Source organism: Carcharodon carcharias, chromosome 2 (assembly GCF_017639515.1).
Source record: "Carcharodon carcharias isolate sCarCar2 chromosome 2, sCarCar2.pri, whole genome shotgun sequence".
Lineage (NCBI taxonomy): Eukaryota > Metazoa > Chordata > Chondrichthyes > Lamniformes > Lamnidae > Carcharodon > Carcharodon carcharias.
Window position 1 is genome coordinate 8228088 of NC_054468.1, and position 13795 is coordinate 8241882.

General features: G+C 46.1%; 1 protein-coding gene across 1 annotated transcript in view; it reads left to right on the forward strand.

The window, feature by feature from the left end:
- LOC121273246 (claudin-11-like) overlaps positions 1 to 13481 on the forward strand; it is a 32841-nt gene extending 19360 nt beyond the window's left edge. The window contains exons 2-3 of the mRNA XM_041180280.1: positions 10055 to 10219; positions 13072 to 13481. Coding sequence (XP_041036214.1) covers positions 10055 to 10219; positions 13072 to 13316 — 410 coding nt within the window. The 3' untranslated portion in view covers positions 13317 to 13481. The remainder of the gene's footprint in view (positions 1 to 10054; positions 10220 to 13071) is intronic.
- The last annotated feature ends 314 nt before the right edge of the window (positions 13482 to 13795 follow it).

The following is a 13795-nucleotide window of genomic DNA, read 5'->3' on the forward strand; positions in this document are numbered from 1 at the left end:
CTCTCTCCCATCTTTTAGATGTTCCTGTCTATCTACAGGTCCTTCTCCAGTTCAAAAAACACCCATTAACCATTACTCCCATTTCCTGTCACTCAGCCAATTTCATATCATGTTGCTACTGTCTCTTTTATTCCATGAGCTATAATTTTACCCACAAGTCTGTGGTGCAGCACTTTATCATACGCCTTTTGGAAGTCCATGTACACAATCAACAGCGTACCCTCATCAACCTTCTCTGTTGCCATATCAAAACATTCCAGCAAGTTAGTTAAACACAATTTGCCCTTAGCAAATCTGTGCTAGCTTTCATTAATTAACCCACATATGTCCAAGTGCCTACCGGTACACACTCTCAAAACTGACTGTCTAAAAACCGGAGTTTTCTGAAAACCAGACATTTTTAGAATGCACCTGTTAGGAAATAGAGATAGTTTAAGTAAGTTATATTTGTATTTGTGGGTGTTAGGAATGAGTTTTAGCTTTAAAGTTTAAGTTTGATTTGTATTTCTGTATCTGTATTAAGAAAGGTCAAATGGAGTTTTTGTTTCACTTTAAAAGGCTGCTTGCATTTCTAATGAGACGTTTACGACCCTTATAAAGTGAAAGTAAACACACAAGAGTAGGAAGAATAGTGCTGTTGCCTAGCAATGGAGAAGGGAGGGGAGCACAGATAGACATGTTCTTCCCAGACACACACACAGAAGAGAGACAGCAGGTTGTTTTAGAAGCTGTTTGAGTTCAGTTGGTTTGAAGGTAGCTATTGAGCAGAAGCAGCCTAAGAGGGGACAGATAGCAAGACCCAAGCTAAAAAAAAACCCCAAAACTCCAGGGGAGTGGAAGAAGAAAAAGTCCAAAGAAGACTTTCTAGTTGAAGGACAGGAACCTGGGAAAAGTTCCTGTTAAGTGAGGTTAAGAGTGAGGGGCAGAGATAAAGGCTCCTAGCTGCAGGTTTAGAGTGAGAACAGCTTGCAAGAAGCAAGAAGGTTCAAAGAGACAACTGAAGGTCTGTAACTCTTTGCTATGGACATGTGAAGCAGTGGTGTCCTGTTAAGGCTGAGTTGGTGAGAGAGAGTGCATGAAAGACAGCTTGAGTGCATGTGGTGACCCAGGGGAGAGGGAGAGTTTGAAACCCTGGAGGTGAACCCTTGTGGAAGGTGTCTGAGAGAAAGCATTAATTTGGGAGAGGATTCCAAGGTGAGGTCCTGGAGGTTGCAGATTGGAATCCCTCGTATGAAGGACAGAATTTAGTGAGACTGGTTGGCTCACAGTGTGACAAGCATCTGGGGGGGGGGGGTGGGGGGGGGAGTTGAGGAGAGACCAATAGCGTCTGTTTGATGTGTCATCTGTCACTTGGTTTCAGAGTGTGGTGTGTCTGACCACTGGGTGCCATAGGTTTACATGGACTGTGTACTTATTGTGAACCTTAGAGTATAGGATAGCTTTTGTAACTTGTGTTATCCTTACAAATCTGTATACATTTGTAAAGGTATAGTTGTGGGTGAAGGAGTATTGTAATATAGTTCATCTTTTCTTGTTGAATAAATGTTTTATTCTTTTGTTAAAAGTTCATCAGCTGACTCCTATGCCTTTGTTCAGTAACTACTCTCCATGTATCTAAACAAACAAAAAATAAAAGTTAGGATCTATCAAGCTGGGTTCCGCTCTGGGATCTGACTTATCCAGAGGTAACCTCAGCTTGGATCATAACAGCACCATACATCATTTTAAAAATTCACTCAGTTAACTTACCTGGACAATTCAGCTAGGTGCTGCAGGCACCAGACCTGTTATCTGTTTTGCTCCTTGTGCACTAGTCTATTTCCATGCTCCAAGTGACCCTTGATTCCACCCAACTCAAACTGGCCTGAAGTGCACACTGCCCAAAGCACACCCAACCTAAAATCCAGCAAGATCCAAAACCCAACTTGGCATCGGTCCCGTGGCTGTCAGTTTTGAGGGAGTGTACCTGTATTCATTTTGTCATGAATTATCCATCAGCAAGGTGCTGACTGGCCTGTAATTGCTGGGCTTATCTTTACACCCTTTTCTGAACAAGAATGTAACACTTGCAATTCTCCAGTCCTCTGGCCCCACCCAACTCTAAGGAAGTCTGGAAAATTATGGCAGTGCCTCTGCAATTTCCACTCTTGCTTCCCTCACTATCCTTGGATGCATCCCGACAGGTCCTGATTCCTTATCCACTCTGAAGCACAGACAGACTATCCAATACCTCCTCCTTATCAATTTTAAGCCTTCAAGTGTCTGAATTACCTCTTCATTCACCATAACCTGTGCAGCAACTTGTTCTTTGGTAAACATAGATGCAAAATATTCATTTAATACCTCAACCATGCCCTTTGCCTCCAGGTGTAAATCTTATTTTTGGTCCCTAATTTTCCCACTCCTCCTTTAGTTACCCTTTTACTATTTATTTGCCTATAGAGGACTTTCGGATTCCTATTTCATTAGCTGCCAGTCTCTTTCCATACTCTCTCTTTGCTTCTCTTTTATGTTTTTTTTTAATTCCACCTTGTGAAGTATAGACCAGGGTTTGTAGGATGGTGGCATTTCCCTGCCTGCTATCCTAGGAGCTGGCAGAGAACACATCCTTGTTGATACTGCCTGCTCTGCAGTCATTTAATCCTCCAACAAGCATTAATTGGTTGGAGGTGAGCATTCCACCCCCCCACTCAGAAGGAAGACATGCCTTAGAGAGCTGCAGTGGTTCTCTGGTCCCTGCAGTGCCAGACGCTGCAGTGGACATGACTGTCCCCAGAGCCTAAGTCCTGAGATTCCAGGACCAGGTAAGTTTTGAGGGCCTCAGGGCAGGGAGAGGAGGTGGGGCCCAAGGGGGTGGGCAGAGAGGGGTGGGGGTGTTGGCGGAGACACCAGGGAGGGACGGAGGACGTGCAGGGGCTGGACATTCTAGGGGGCAGGGTGGGTGGTGATGGGGGTAGAGTCTTGCAGGGAGGCAGCAGTGTCATGGTATTTTTACTGAACTAGTGACCTAGGGTAACATCCGGGGACCTGGGTTTGAATCCCACCATAGCAGATGGTGCAATCTGAATTCAATTTTAAAAATCTGGAGTAAGGGTGGGCAGGCCAGCCTAGGCCTCAACATAATTGCGGAGAGGTTGGGGTAGACAGGAGCCCTGTGGGAAGGCCATCCAATAAATTTTAGTCAACCCCCCCGCCCCCACCCCACCTTCTGCCAAATACAAACCCATCATCAGGGGAACATAAAATTCCTCCCAAAGGGGCCTAGTGGTAATGTCACAGACTCATAATCCTAAACCCCAGGCTAATGCTTTGGGGGCCTGGTGTGTTTTGTTGAAATAGTAACATGGGATCCTTTAGATCTAGAGGGCCGGGGTGGGTCAGGGTCAGGGGAGGGGCAGGGGTGCGGCGAACAGGGCCTTGGTTTAACATCACATCTGAAAGACCTCTGACAGTGCAGCATTCCCTCAGTACTGAACTGGGAGTGTCAGGCTGGATTATGGGCTCAAATCATTTGAGTAGGAATTGAACCCACGTCTTTCTGACTCACTGGACCATGATTCACTAAGTACCTGTCGCTCTCTGACTTCTATTATTTTGCAACTAAAAACAATGCTTTTCACAAGCCACATGCGGAATGCCCTATCGCTGCTTTCAACAAACCTCCCCAACCACAATTCTGTCAAAATAAAATAATGACTCACGACCCTTTTGATTCGTTGCAGTTGCCAGTTATTATTCCAAGGGTTGTGTCTATGGTTCAAGGTAACGATGGCACCATGTGAGTGAGGATTGCAGCTCAATTCAATGTTTTTGCAGCTGCTGCTGTTTAATCCATGAAAGTCTGGTAACAGCTGGTTTGTGTAACGTACAAACGGAGGAAATGAGGCCAGCAGAAGCCGCTTAAAGGGACAATACCTTGGCAAAACAAAAGCATATTCAGCAAATCTTTTCATTTGTTGCTTGTTTCTTTGCAAGTAAACAATTATGCTATTGTGACGTTATGTTATTGGCATGACAGGTGAAAATGCTCGCCAATCCTCCCCCTCCAACAAGATAAATAATTTGGCAAACACAATGTCCCTTTAAACATGACCATTGTATCAGCTGTCAGTCCAATCCAGGCAGGAACAATGTGAAGATCAGGTTTCCTTTAGTAATGTCATTGGTTTTATAATCACTCTGTGTGGCTAAAACATGTTCCCCATCTGTCCATCTGGCTGCCTTTCTCTTCATTTCACTGTCTCTCTCTTTCTTGTTTATTTGATCCTCTGACTCTTTCTTTTTCTCTCTCCTGGTCTCTATATCCCTCTCTTTTTCTCCCTCCTTCCCTCTTGCTATCTCTCTGTCCCATCCTTTGTCCCTCTTTACTACAGTAGCTTGTTTCTCTAGCCTGCTCTTTCTCTATCTCTATTTTTCTCACTTCCTCTCCCTCTCCTTTTCATTCTTTCTAACCCTGTCATTCTATCTTTGTTTTCTCTCTGTCCCTTTTCCTCTCTCTCTGCCTCTCTTTCTGTCTTCCTCTGCCTGTTACTATTTTCATCTTTTGCGCTTCTCTAATTCCATTCTCTGTCTTTTTCTTTTGGATTCTCTCTCTCTCTGCCCCTCTCTCCCTTCATTATAACAAAAGCATTCCATTGCCTTTAAAGTGCATTGGAATATCCTAAGATGATAATGAAAGGTAAGAAACAAATTTATTTTGCTTCCTGCTCTCTCCATAACCTGCCCAGCAGAATTCTCGTTGCTGATGTTGAATATTTTCAAACTTGACCATGATGTCCCTCCTACTGAGAACAGAGTGAAACAAAGCTGAAAAAAAAAGGCCAATCCTACCCACATGTCCCACCCCAACCCCCATGCACCCCCCCCCCTACCTGCCCATGTTTAAGCTCAGTGTTTTGTTGAGGGCCTGCCTCAATTATTTTCTTTAATTATTTTGACACTAATCTTTTCCTCCCACACATAGAATTGGGTTGGGGGTTGGGGGATGGGGCTGTAAAACCCAGCCCTTGTGTTCCAACCTTCCTTTGCTTTGTCCATTCCAGCCCCGAGCCCCCAACTGTTCTCTACCCCTCCCGCCCTCACCCCCTCCTGCCCTCTCCCCCTCCCCCTCCATCCGCCTCCTGCCCCATCTCCCGCCCCCTCCCCTCAACCTCCCCCTCCCCATGCCACCCTCCCCCTCCCCTTCCCTCTCCTCCTCCTCCCCCTCCCTCCCCCTCCCCCTCACCCTCCCTCTTCCCTCCCCTCCTCCTCCTCCCCCTCCATCCCCCTCCCCTCCCCCCACTCCCTACCCTCCCCCACCCCCTCCCCTCACCCCTCCCATTCCCTCCCCTCCCCTCCCCCCTCACCCTCCTCCTCCTCCTCCCCCTCCCCCGCCTCCCCCCCTCCCCCAGCATGTGATCCACTGTCCCAGAGAATGAAAGGACTGCGTGATACCCACTTTCCCAGAGTGTGAAAGGACAGCGTGATACCCACTGTCCCAGAGTGTGAAAGGACAGCGTGATACCCACTGTCCCAGAGTGTGAAAGGACAGCGTGATACCCACTGTCCCAGAGTGTGAAAGGACAGCGTGATACCCACTGTCCCAGAGTGTGAAAGGACAGCGTGATACCCACTGTCCCAGAGTGTGAAAGGACAGCGTGATACCCACTGTCCCAGAGTGTGAAAGGACAGCGTGATACCCACTGTCCCAGAGTGTGAAAGGACAGCGTGATACCCACTGTCCCAGAGTGTGAAAGGACAGCGTGTGACCCACTGTCCCAGTGTGTGAAAGGACAGCATGATACCCACTGTCCCAGAGTGTGAAAGGACAGTGGGTGGCCCACTGTCCCAGTGTGTGAAAGGACAGCGTGTGACCCACTGTCCCAGTGTGTGAAAGGACAGCGTGTGACCCACTGTCCCAGTGTGTGAAAGGACAGCGTGTGACCCACTGTCCCAGAGTGTGAAAGGACAGCGTGTGACCCACTGTCCCAGTGTGTGAAAGGACAGCGTGTGACCCACTGTCCCAGAGTGTGAAAGGACAGCGTGTGACCCACTGTCCCAGAGTGTGAAAGGACAGTGGGTGGCCCACTATGTAATTATATTTCACCACATTTCTATATTTCCTTAGTTCTGATGAAGAGTCGTGTGGACTTGAAACGTTATCTGTGTTCCTCTCCGCAGATGCTGTCAGACCTACTGAGCTTTTCCAGCTATTTTTGTTTTTGATTCCATTCCTGTGTTTGTTCCATTCCAGCCTCCTTCCATCTATCCTCATCCCATTGTATGAGCATTAGTTGCTAGTCCTTTCTCCTTCATATGCTTATTTTGTTTCCTCTGTAGCCTGCATTATTCAACACCAATACTCCACGTGCTGCAGAAAAGATTAATCAGAAATTGTTCTCACTGGAGAAGTGAAGGTTGAGAGGAGCTTGACAGAAGTGTTTAAAATCATGATCGGTTTAGATAGAGTAGACAGGGAGAAACTGTTCCATTGACAGATGGATCAAGAACCAGAGTGCACAGATCAAAGGTGTTGGCAAAAGAATCAACAACAGCATGAGGAGAAACTGTTTTACACAGTGAGTGGGTAGGAACTAGAATGCAGTGCGGTGCAGGAAGATTATAACATGGCTTTCAAAAAGGGAATTGGATTATAACAAATAAGAACATTTTTGCAAGGCTACAGGTAAAGGCAGTGTAGTGTGACTCATAGAGTAGCTCTTACAGAGAGTTAGCAGGGACACTACAAGCCAAATGGCCTCCTTCTGTGTCATATGTACGATTCTATGATTCACTTAATGGTCACAAAGTTTGACATTCTCACCACACTCTTGGTAAAGACTTTTCTTTTGAATTCCCTATTTGATTCCTTTGTGACTATCTTTATATTGATGGCCTCAAGTTTTGTTCTTCTCCATTGTGGAGAAACACTCTCTCTCTCTCTCTCTCTCACTCTGTACTCTTATCAGAATTTTGAAGATCTTGTTTAGGTCACCCCTCAGCGTTCTCTTTTTAAGAGAAAAGAGACCCTGTTCACCCTTTCATGATAGGTATAACCTCACAGTTGTGGGATCATTGTTGCAAATCTCGTTTGCACCTTCTTCAGTGCCTCTATATCCTTTTTATAATATGGAGACCAGAGCTGCACTCAGTACTCTCAGTGTGGTCTAACCAAGGTTCAATACAAGTTTAGCATAATCTCCCTATTTTCAATTCTATCTTCTCGAGATAAACCCAAGTACTTGGTTAGTTTCTTTAATGGTCTTATTAACCTATCTGATATTATGAAAAGGCATGTCTGGCCCACTCTAAAGCACAAACCCATTGATCCAAAGCTCTTTCAATACCTCAGCGTCTTTCCAATTCAGCTTTAAAGCTCCTCCCACGACCTCCCCCTCAATATAAATGACAAGTCTATGATATATTTACCACACAATCACAAGCAACGTTTTAAACCCTGAAACTTCCATAGTCACATCCTGTTTCTGCCCAATGATCTAACAGGAAGTGTGCTGGAACTGAATGAATCAGACAATCCTGGGATTTCCTTTCCTGGCCTCGAATGTCTTTCTTCTGTACACACAGGACAAGACTGACAATCCTCAAACACTTACGTCAAAAAGAGTTAAACAGCAGTCAGTCCCTGGCGGGTGAAGCACTGGGTTTTAGCTCACAGGACAGCGGAATTGTTACAGTGCAGAAGGAAGCCATTCGGCCCATCATGTCTGCACCAGCTTTCCAAATGAGCAATCACCTAATGACATTCTCCTGCCTTCTCCTTATAACCCTGCACATTGTTTCTTTTCAAATAATCATCTAATTCCCTCTTGAATGCCTCAATTGAACCTACCTCCACCAAGTTGAACAATGGTCACGCTGGCTGGAAGAACCCAGCTGTACAAATGCTTAGTAGTTTGAGGGATGCATTTCATCTCTTTCCCTGTACTTTGCTCGTCTTTTACAGTGAAGGTACTGATATTTTCTGGGGTCCAGAGCCACAACCAGTGGTTAAGCTCCCTTGCAACCCCACTGACTACCATAGCCTAGTAACGATTATTCTTGTCTGAGCTGGGATTGTCAGGCCATGTAAGATTAGGCTATTTTTGCATGAAGAGATAACACACTCAAATCCAATCTCTTTCTCAACCAACACTTTCATTTTCCAGTGAAAAACACAGAGCAAAGAACATACGAAAACCCAAATTAGGAGCAGGAGAAGTCCCTTTGAGCCTCCTCAGCCTTTGAATAAGATCATTGCTGACCTGATCTTGGCCTCAAAGCCATTATCCTGCCTACCCCCGATACCCTTTGATTCCCTTGTTAGTCAAGAATCTATCTATCTCTGCCTTAAGAATATTCAATGCCCCTGCCTCTGCCACTCCCTGGGGAGGATGGGTATGATGGTGATGGTATGGGAGGACTGAAGGAATGGGACGGGTATGGCATGAGAGGGATGTCATTCGAAGGATGGAGTGGCATGGGTTGGGGATTTAAAGAAGTACAATTATAACAATGATACTAATTTCACTGCAAAGATTTTGCAGGTCTCTGCTAGTTTTCCAGTAAAAGCTATTGCTTGAGCATGGAAACCCAGGACATGTTATTTATCCAAAATGCACAGACGCTTACTGCACTGGAAACTGCGGGGAGAAAGGGCAGCGGGGGTGACATCTAACATCAGGAGCAACACACAGCACCATTGCACCACACAGCCACCACCCACCCCCCAACCCACCTCACCATCCCCCACCCTTCCCCTCCACCAACCACCCCTGAATTTGCCAAAACTTTGAATCTGGCCTGCTTTGCCTCCTTCACCCGACCATTGTTGGCTGCACATTCAGCCACCCAAGGCCCTTTGCTCCCTCTTTAAACCCTTCTGATTCTCTACTTCCCTCTCTTTCTGACCCTTTTGAAAAACATTTCAGGGCCAAGCAAGAAGCTGTTGTGAGAACCCAACTTGCTCAACAATGTCCCTTTAGGGAAGAACGCCCGTCATCCTTATCTCAATTAGGAATATATGTGTCGCCAGGTCCACATCAATATGGTGGGCCCTTAACTACTCTCTGAATGCCCAACAACAAACAGAGGTGGAAGCAGAACCTAGATTTTAACAGGAAAGCAAATAAATAATTGAAAAAGAAAAATCTATAAGATTAAAGGCCTGGAAAGCTCATGGGAATTGGATTAATGGCAAATTAAAATCATGGAATGATGTAGCACAGAAGGAGACCATTCAAACATCATGTCTGTGCTGGCTCTTTGAAAGTGCTATCCAATTAGTCCTGCTCCCCTGTTCTTTCCCGATAGCTCAGCAAATTTCTCTTTTCAAGAATAAAACCAATTTCCTTCAGAAATTACTATTGTATCTGCTTCCATTGCCCTTTCAATCATTGCATTCCAGACCTTAACAACTCGCTGCATAAAAAAATTCTCCTCACTGCCCTCATGAATATTTTGCCAATCACCCATGATTTTTGGGTACCGTTCCTCCTAACAGTGGAAACAATTTCTGCCTACTTTCTCTCTTAAGAGCCTTCATAATTTTGAACATTTCTGTTAATTTTTTTCTTAACCTTCTCTGCTCTGAGGAGAACAATCCTAGCTTCTCCAGTCCCTCTAGGCCCTCTTCTCTGGAACCATTCTAGTAAATCTCTTCTGCACCCTCTCCAAGGCCTTGACATCCATCTGAAAGTGTGGAGCTCAGAATGGGACACAATACTCCAGCTGAGCCATAACCAGTGATTTATAAAGATGTATTATAACATCCCTTTTTGTACTCTATGTCTCTATTTATAAAGCCAGAAATCCCATATACTTTTTTAACGTCACATTTTCCTGCAGCTTTTCAGAGAGTTGGATCAGGCTGAATGACCACCTTTGGTACAGTAAAATTTTATGATTCCATAATTCTATCCATTACATTCTTATTTGCCATTAAGAATAAATTCAGCTTCGTCAACCTCTCTTCAAATCATCAGCAGCCTAAAATAGTCATCTGTGTTATTCTGGAATCAATGATCTCCACTACTTCTGAAACGGGCAGTTAAATAATGGCTCCTTTTCCCTCTCGCAGCCTACCTGCAGACCAGCCGAGCCTTGATGATCACAGCCTCCATCCTGGGATTGCCGGCAACTCTCCTCATACTCACAGCATTACCCTGCATGCGCCTCGGAACCGAAAACCATTCTTCCAAGCACAGGCGATCCTTGCTGGGCGCCATTCTCCACATATTGTTAGGTAAGTAACGGGTCACCAGACGGTCAGTGCAGTTGGTTTGTATCCTCATGGTTGGTAACCATCACTCGTAGACAGTGATGGTGCTAACCCTTTCACACCCCAATCGTGTCTGGTTAATGGACAAAGCCATGTCTTATCCAAGGGAGAAAGGGAACAGAAGGGTTCAGTTGCTCTTTGTGGCTAAACTCGCAGTTATGGTCTGTTGGAATTTTGATTGGAAAAGAAGATGGTTGTAAAATGGATAGCTGGTTCACTAAAGTTGAGTGTCACCTACCAGCAAAGACCCGTCACCCCACCCCCCCAATATCACCACTCTCAGTCACCCCAACATCTCAGTGAGAAAGAGGTTGAGTTTCAGTGTGAGTTAATAGCCAGGCCCAATGTCTTCTCTGAAATCTGGATTTGAACCCAGAGCAGAATGAGAGGGTGAAGGCCCAATTCTCTGTAGCTCCCTCATGAAATCAATGAGGAGCACTCTCAGTCCAATTCCATGTAGCCGGCAGCCCAGGACATAAAACTGTCATTCACAGCCTCGCTCAGAAAGACCTGGGGCAGAAATCAGGATTGGCCTTGATTCAGGGAGAAGTATCCTAATCCCATACCCTAACAAGCAGTTTCTTACATGTATCTTCCCTCTGGTGAGAGATGCTGGTACCTTGTCTGCCAGTGGTTAGGGAGCAATGCTTCCCAAATACTCTCCTGGGTGTGACCCCATTTGAATGCCTCAGACTTTGTGAGACTCCAGTGTGAGAGGTGAGAGCTTTTGAGCGGGGGGATGGAGGGAGGGGTGGATGGGGGGAGTAGGCTTTGGGTGTTGAGTGCGGGGAGGGGTTGGGCTTTAGTGACCATGAGGGTGGGGGAGCAAAAGTTCAGCGTTGATGAGAAGGCACGCATTTTACCAAAAGAACATTCCTACCTTTGTACAGGTTTTTTTTGTAGCAGTGATTGAGCCTCAGAGAGTAGTCCATTAGGCCACGCCCACCAGCAACATAACACAGGGATTTAACAATTGCCCTCACCGCTGTCAGGAATCAGTTGGGGCTCCATGGCTGCCACTTCTGACTCTAATTTTGTGACCCCGAAATCTCACCTCATGACCCCACCAAGCGCCGTGACTGACAGCTGGGAAGCCCTGGGTTAGAGGCGCTTTAGACTTTGGCATGAGATGGGTGTTCCCTTTAATCGGTCCCCATTTGACTAACACTGGCCAGGTTATTTCAGATGGTGGGGTTTCTCATCCTGCCAGCTGAAGGGTTGGCAGGGAACCCATCCCCGCCAACACGGCCAGCCCCACAGCCATTTCACACTCGAATGAGCATTAACTTGGGGAGCACCAATGAGGAGGCGATGGTGTAGTGGTATTGTTGCTGGACTAGTAGTCCAGAGACCCAGGGTATTGCTCTGGGGGCCAGGTTTGAATCCTGCTATGACAGATGGTGGAATTTGAATCCAATAAAAATCTGGAATTAGAAGTCTAATGATGATCATGAAACCATTGCTGATTGTTGTTCATTTATGCCCTTGAAGCCTGCCATCCTTACCTGGTCTGGCCTACATGTGACTCCAAACCCACAGCAATGTGGTTGACTCTTAAATGCCCTCTGAACAAGAGCAACTAGGGATGTGTAATAAATGTTGGCCTGGCCAGCGATGCCCATATCCCATGAAAGAATAAAAAAATAATTGGCAGCTGATGGGACTTCTGCCACTCACTTGGGTGGAAATCCCAATGGATTAAGTGACAGCTCTCTGGTCCCTGCAGTGACAGAAGCAGCAGTGGACAGAGGAGGAAGGTCATGAAGTCCACATGGCCTAAGTTCCAGGAGTGCATGGAAAGGTGTTCTCAGGGCTGGAAGGGTAGGGAAGGCCTGGGTGGGGGTGGTGCATAATGCGGGAGTGTGATATTGAGGGAGAGGTCGTGGGGGGGTGGGGGGGGAGGAGGTCCAGCGGTGGGTGCTTCCGATGGAGGAACTCCCTCCACCCCACCGCTTCTAGCCCGAGGACTAAACCCGATCATTTTCAGACTTCCCTCATACCTGGGAATTCCTCCCGCCAACTTAAAAACTGAGGCTGGGTGGGAAACGGCTCTTAAATGGCCAACAATCGGCCACTTAAAGGGACTCAACTGGGGCCAGGGTGGGCCTTGCCTACCCAAGTGTAAAAGCACTGAAAGGTTGGGGCGGGCAGAAACCCAGCAGGAAGCCGACTAATGCTTTTTCATGCTCCTCTCCCACCTAAACCCCCCCCAGGCGACCATGAAATTCAGGTGACCTGGTGTCAGCTGTGACTCAGTGGCAACACTCTTGTCTCTAAGTCAGTCAATCCCAGCCCTGGCCAGAGACTTGAGCACAAAATGTAGACAGATAATCCAGTGCAGTACAGTGTAAGCTACACTGTAGAGGCGCTATTTTTCAGATGAGATTTTAAGCCAATCCCTACTTTGCTCTCTCAGGTGGATGTATTAGATCCTGTGGCATTATTTTGTAGAAGAGCAGGGAAGTTCTCCTTGGTGCCCTGACAACATTTACCTCCCAACCAACATCACTAAAACAGATTATCCTGTCATTATCTCATTGCTGTGGGTGGGATCTTGCTGTGCAAAAATTGGCTGCCATCTTTCCTTCATTACATCAGGGGCTAAACTTCAAGATCAGAATTAATTGGCCGCAAGGGATTTTGGAACATCCTGCGGTCATGAAATGTGCTATTGAAATGCAAATTGCTTTGCTATTTTTATATAAGGCCCCTGTTGGACATGGAAAGCAGGAGATGGATTTATGAATGGCCATCTGAAAGAAGCGGTGAAAGATGCTATCTAAGTGCAAGCTCTTCCTTGTGTTTGTATCTTACAGCGCTCTGTGCTGCAGTTGCCACAATCTGGTTCCCGGTGGGAGTTCACCAGGATGCACGCCTCTTCAATTTTGGTTACTCGCTTTTCCTGGGTTGGATAGGCACCATACTGTGCCTGTTCGGGGGTGCAGTAATCATCTGCTGCGCTGGTCCTTCATCGCAGCACCAGGAAAACCGGTATTACTATGCTTCACAAGGCTCCTCCTCCGTAACAAACCCAACACATGCCAAGAGTGCACACGTCTAAGGAACAAGTATGTAACCTGGAGAAGCCCCAACAGATCTTGCATCAAGGGGCTAGTAAGACTCATGACAAATGTTCACCTTAAGATCGACTCTCTGCTGGCTTGAAGGCAAATGAAGATTGAAGTTGTACTTCATGTTGGTCAGAAAAATAAACTCTCTTTTGTGATTTTTATTGTTGATCTTCTCATGAATCATGTTCATGTTAAGTTATGAAACTCATCAACTCTTGCCTCAGTGAGAGAAAAAAAATGACAAAATTAAGGTCCAATATTATGTGCATCAAATCTGCAGAAGCAACAGCCAGTCTGGATCTGCTTAGATGTTCCGGGTTATGGGTTTGAGGCAGAGCAAAGGTAAATAGTTATTGATTGGTTCCTGATTTAAGTTGAATTTACAAGCAGAGTACAGGCAGAGAGCAGGTTAGTGACTCAAATATGGTTATGTAGTCTCTTGATCTCCATCAAAATTGAGACTAATCTT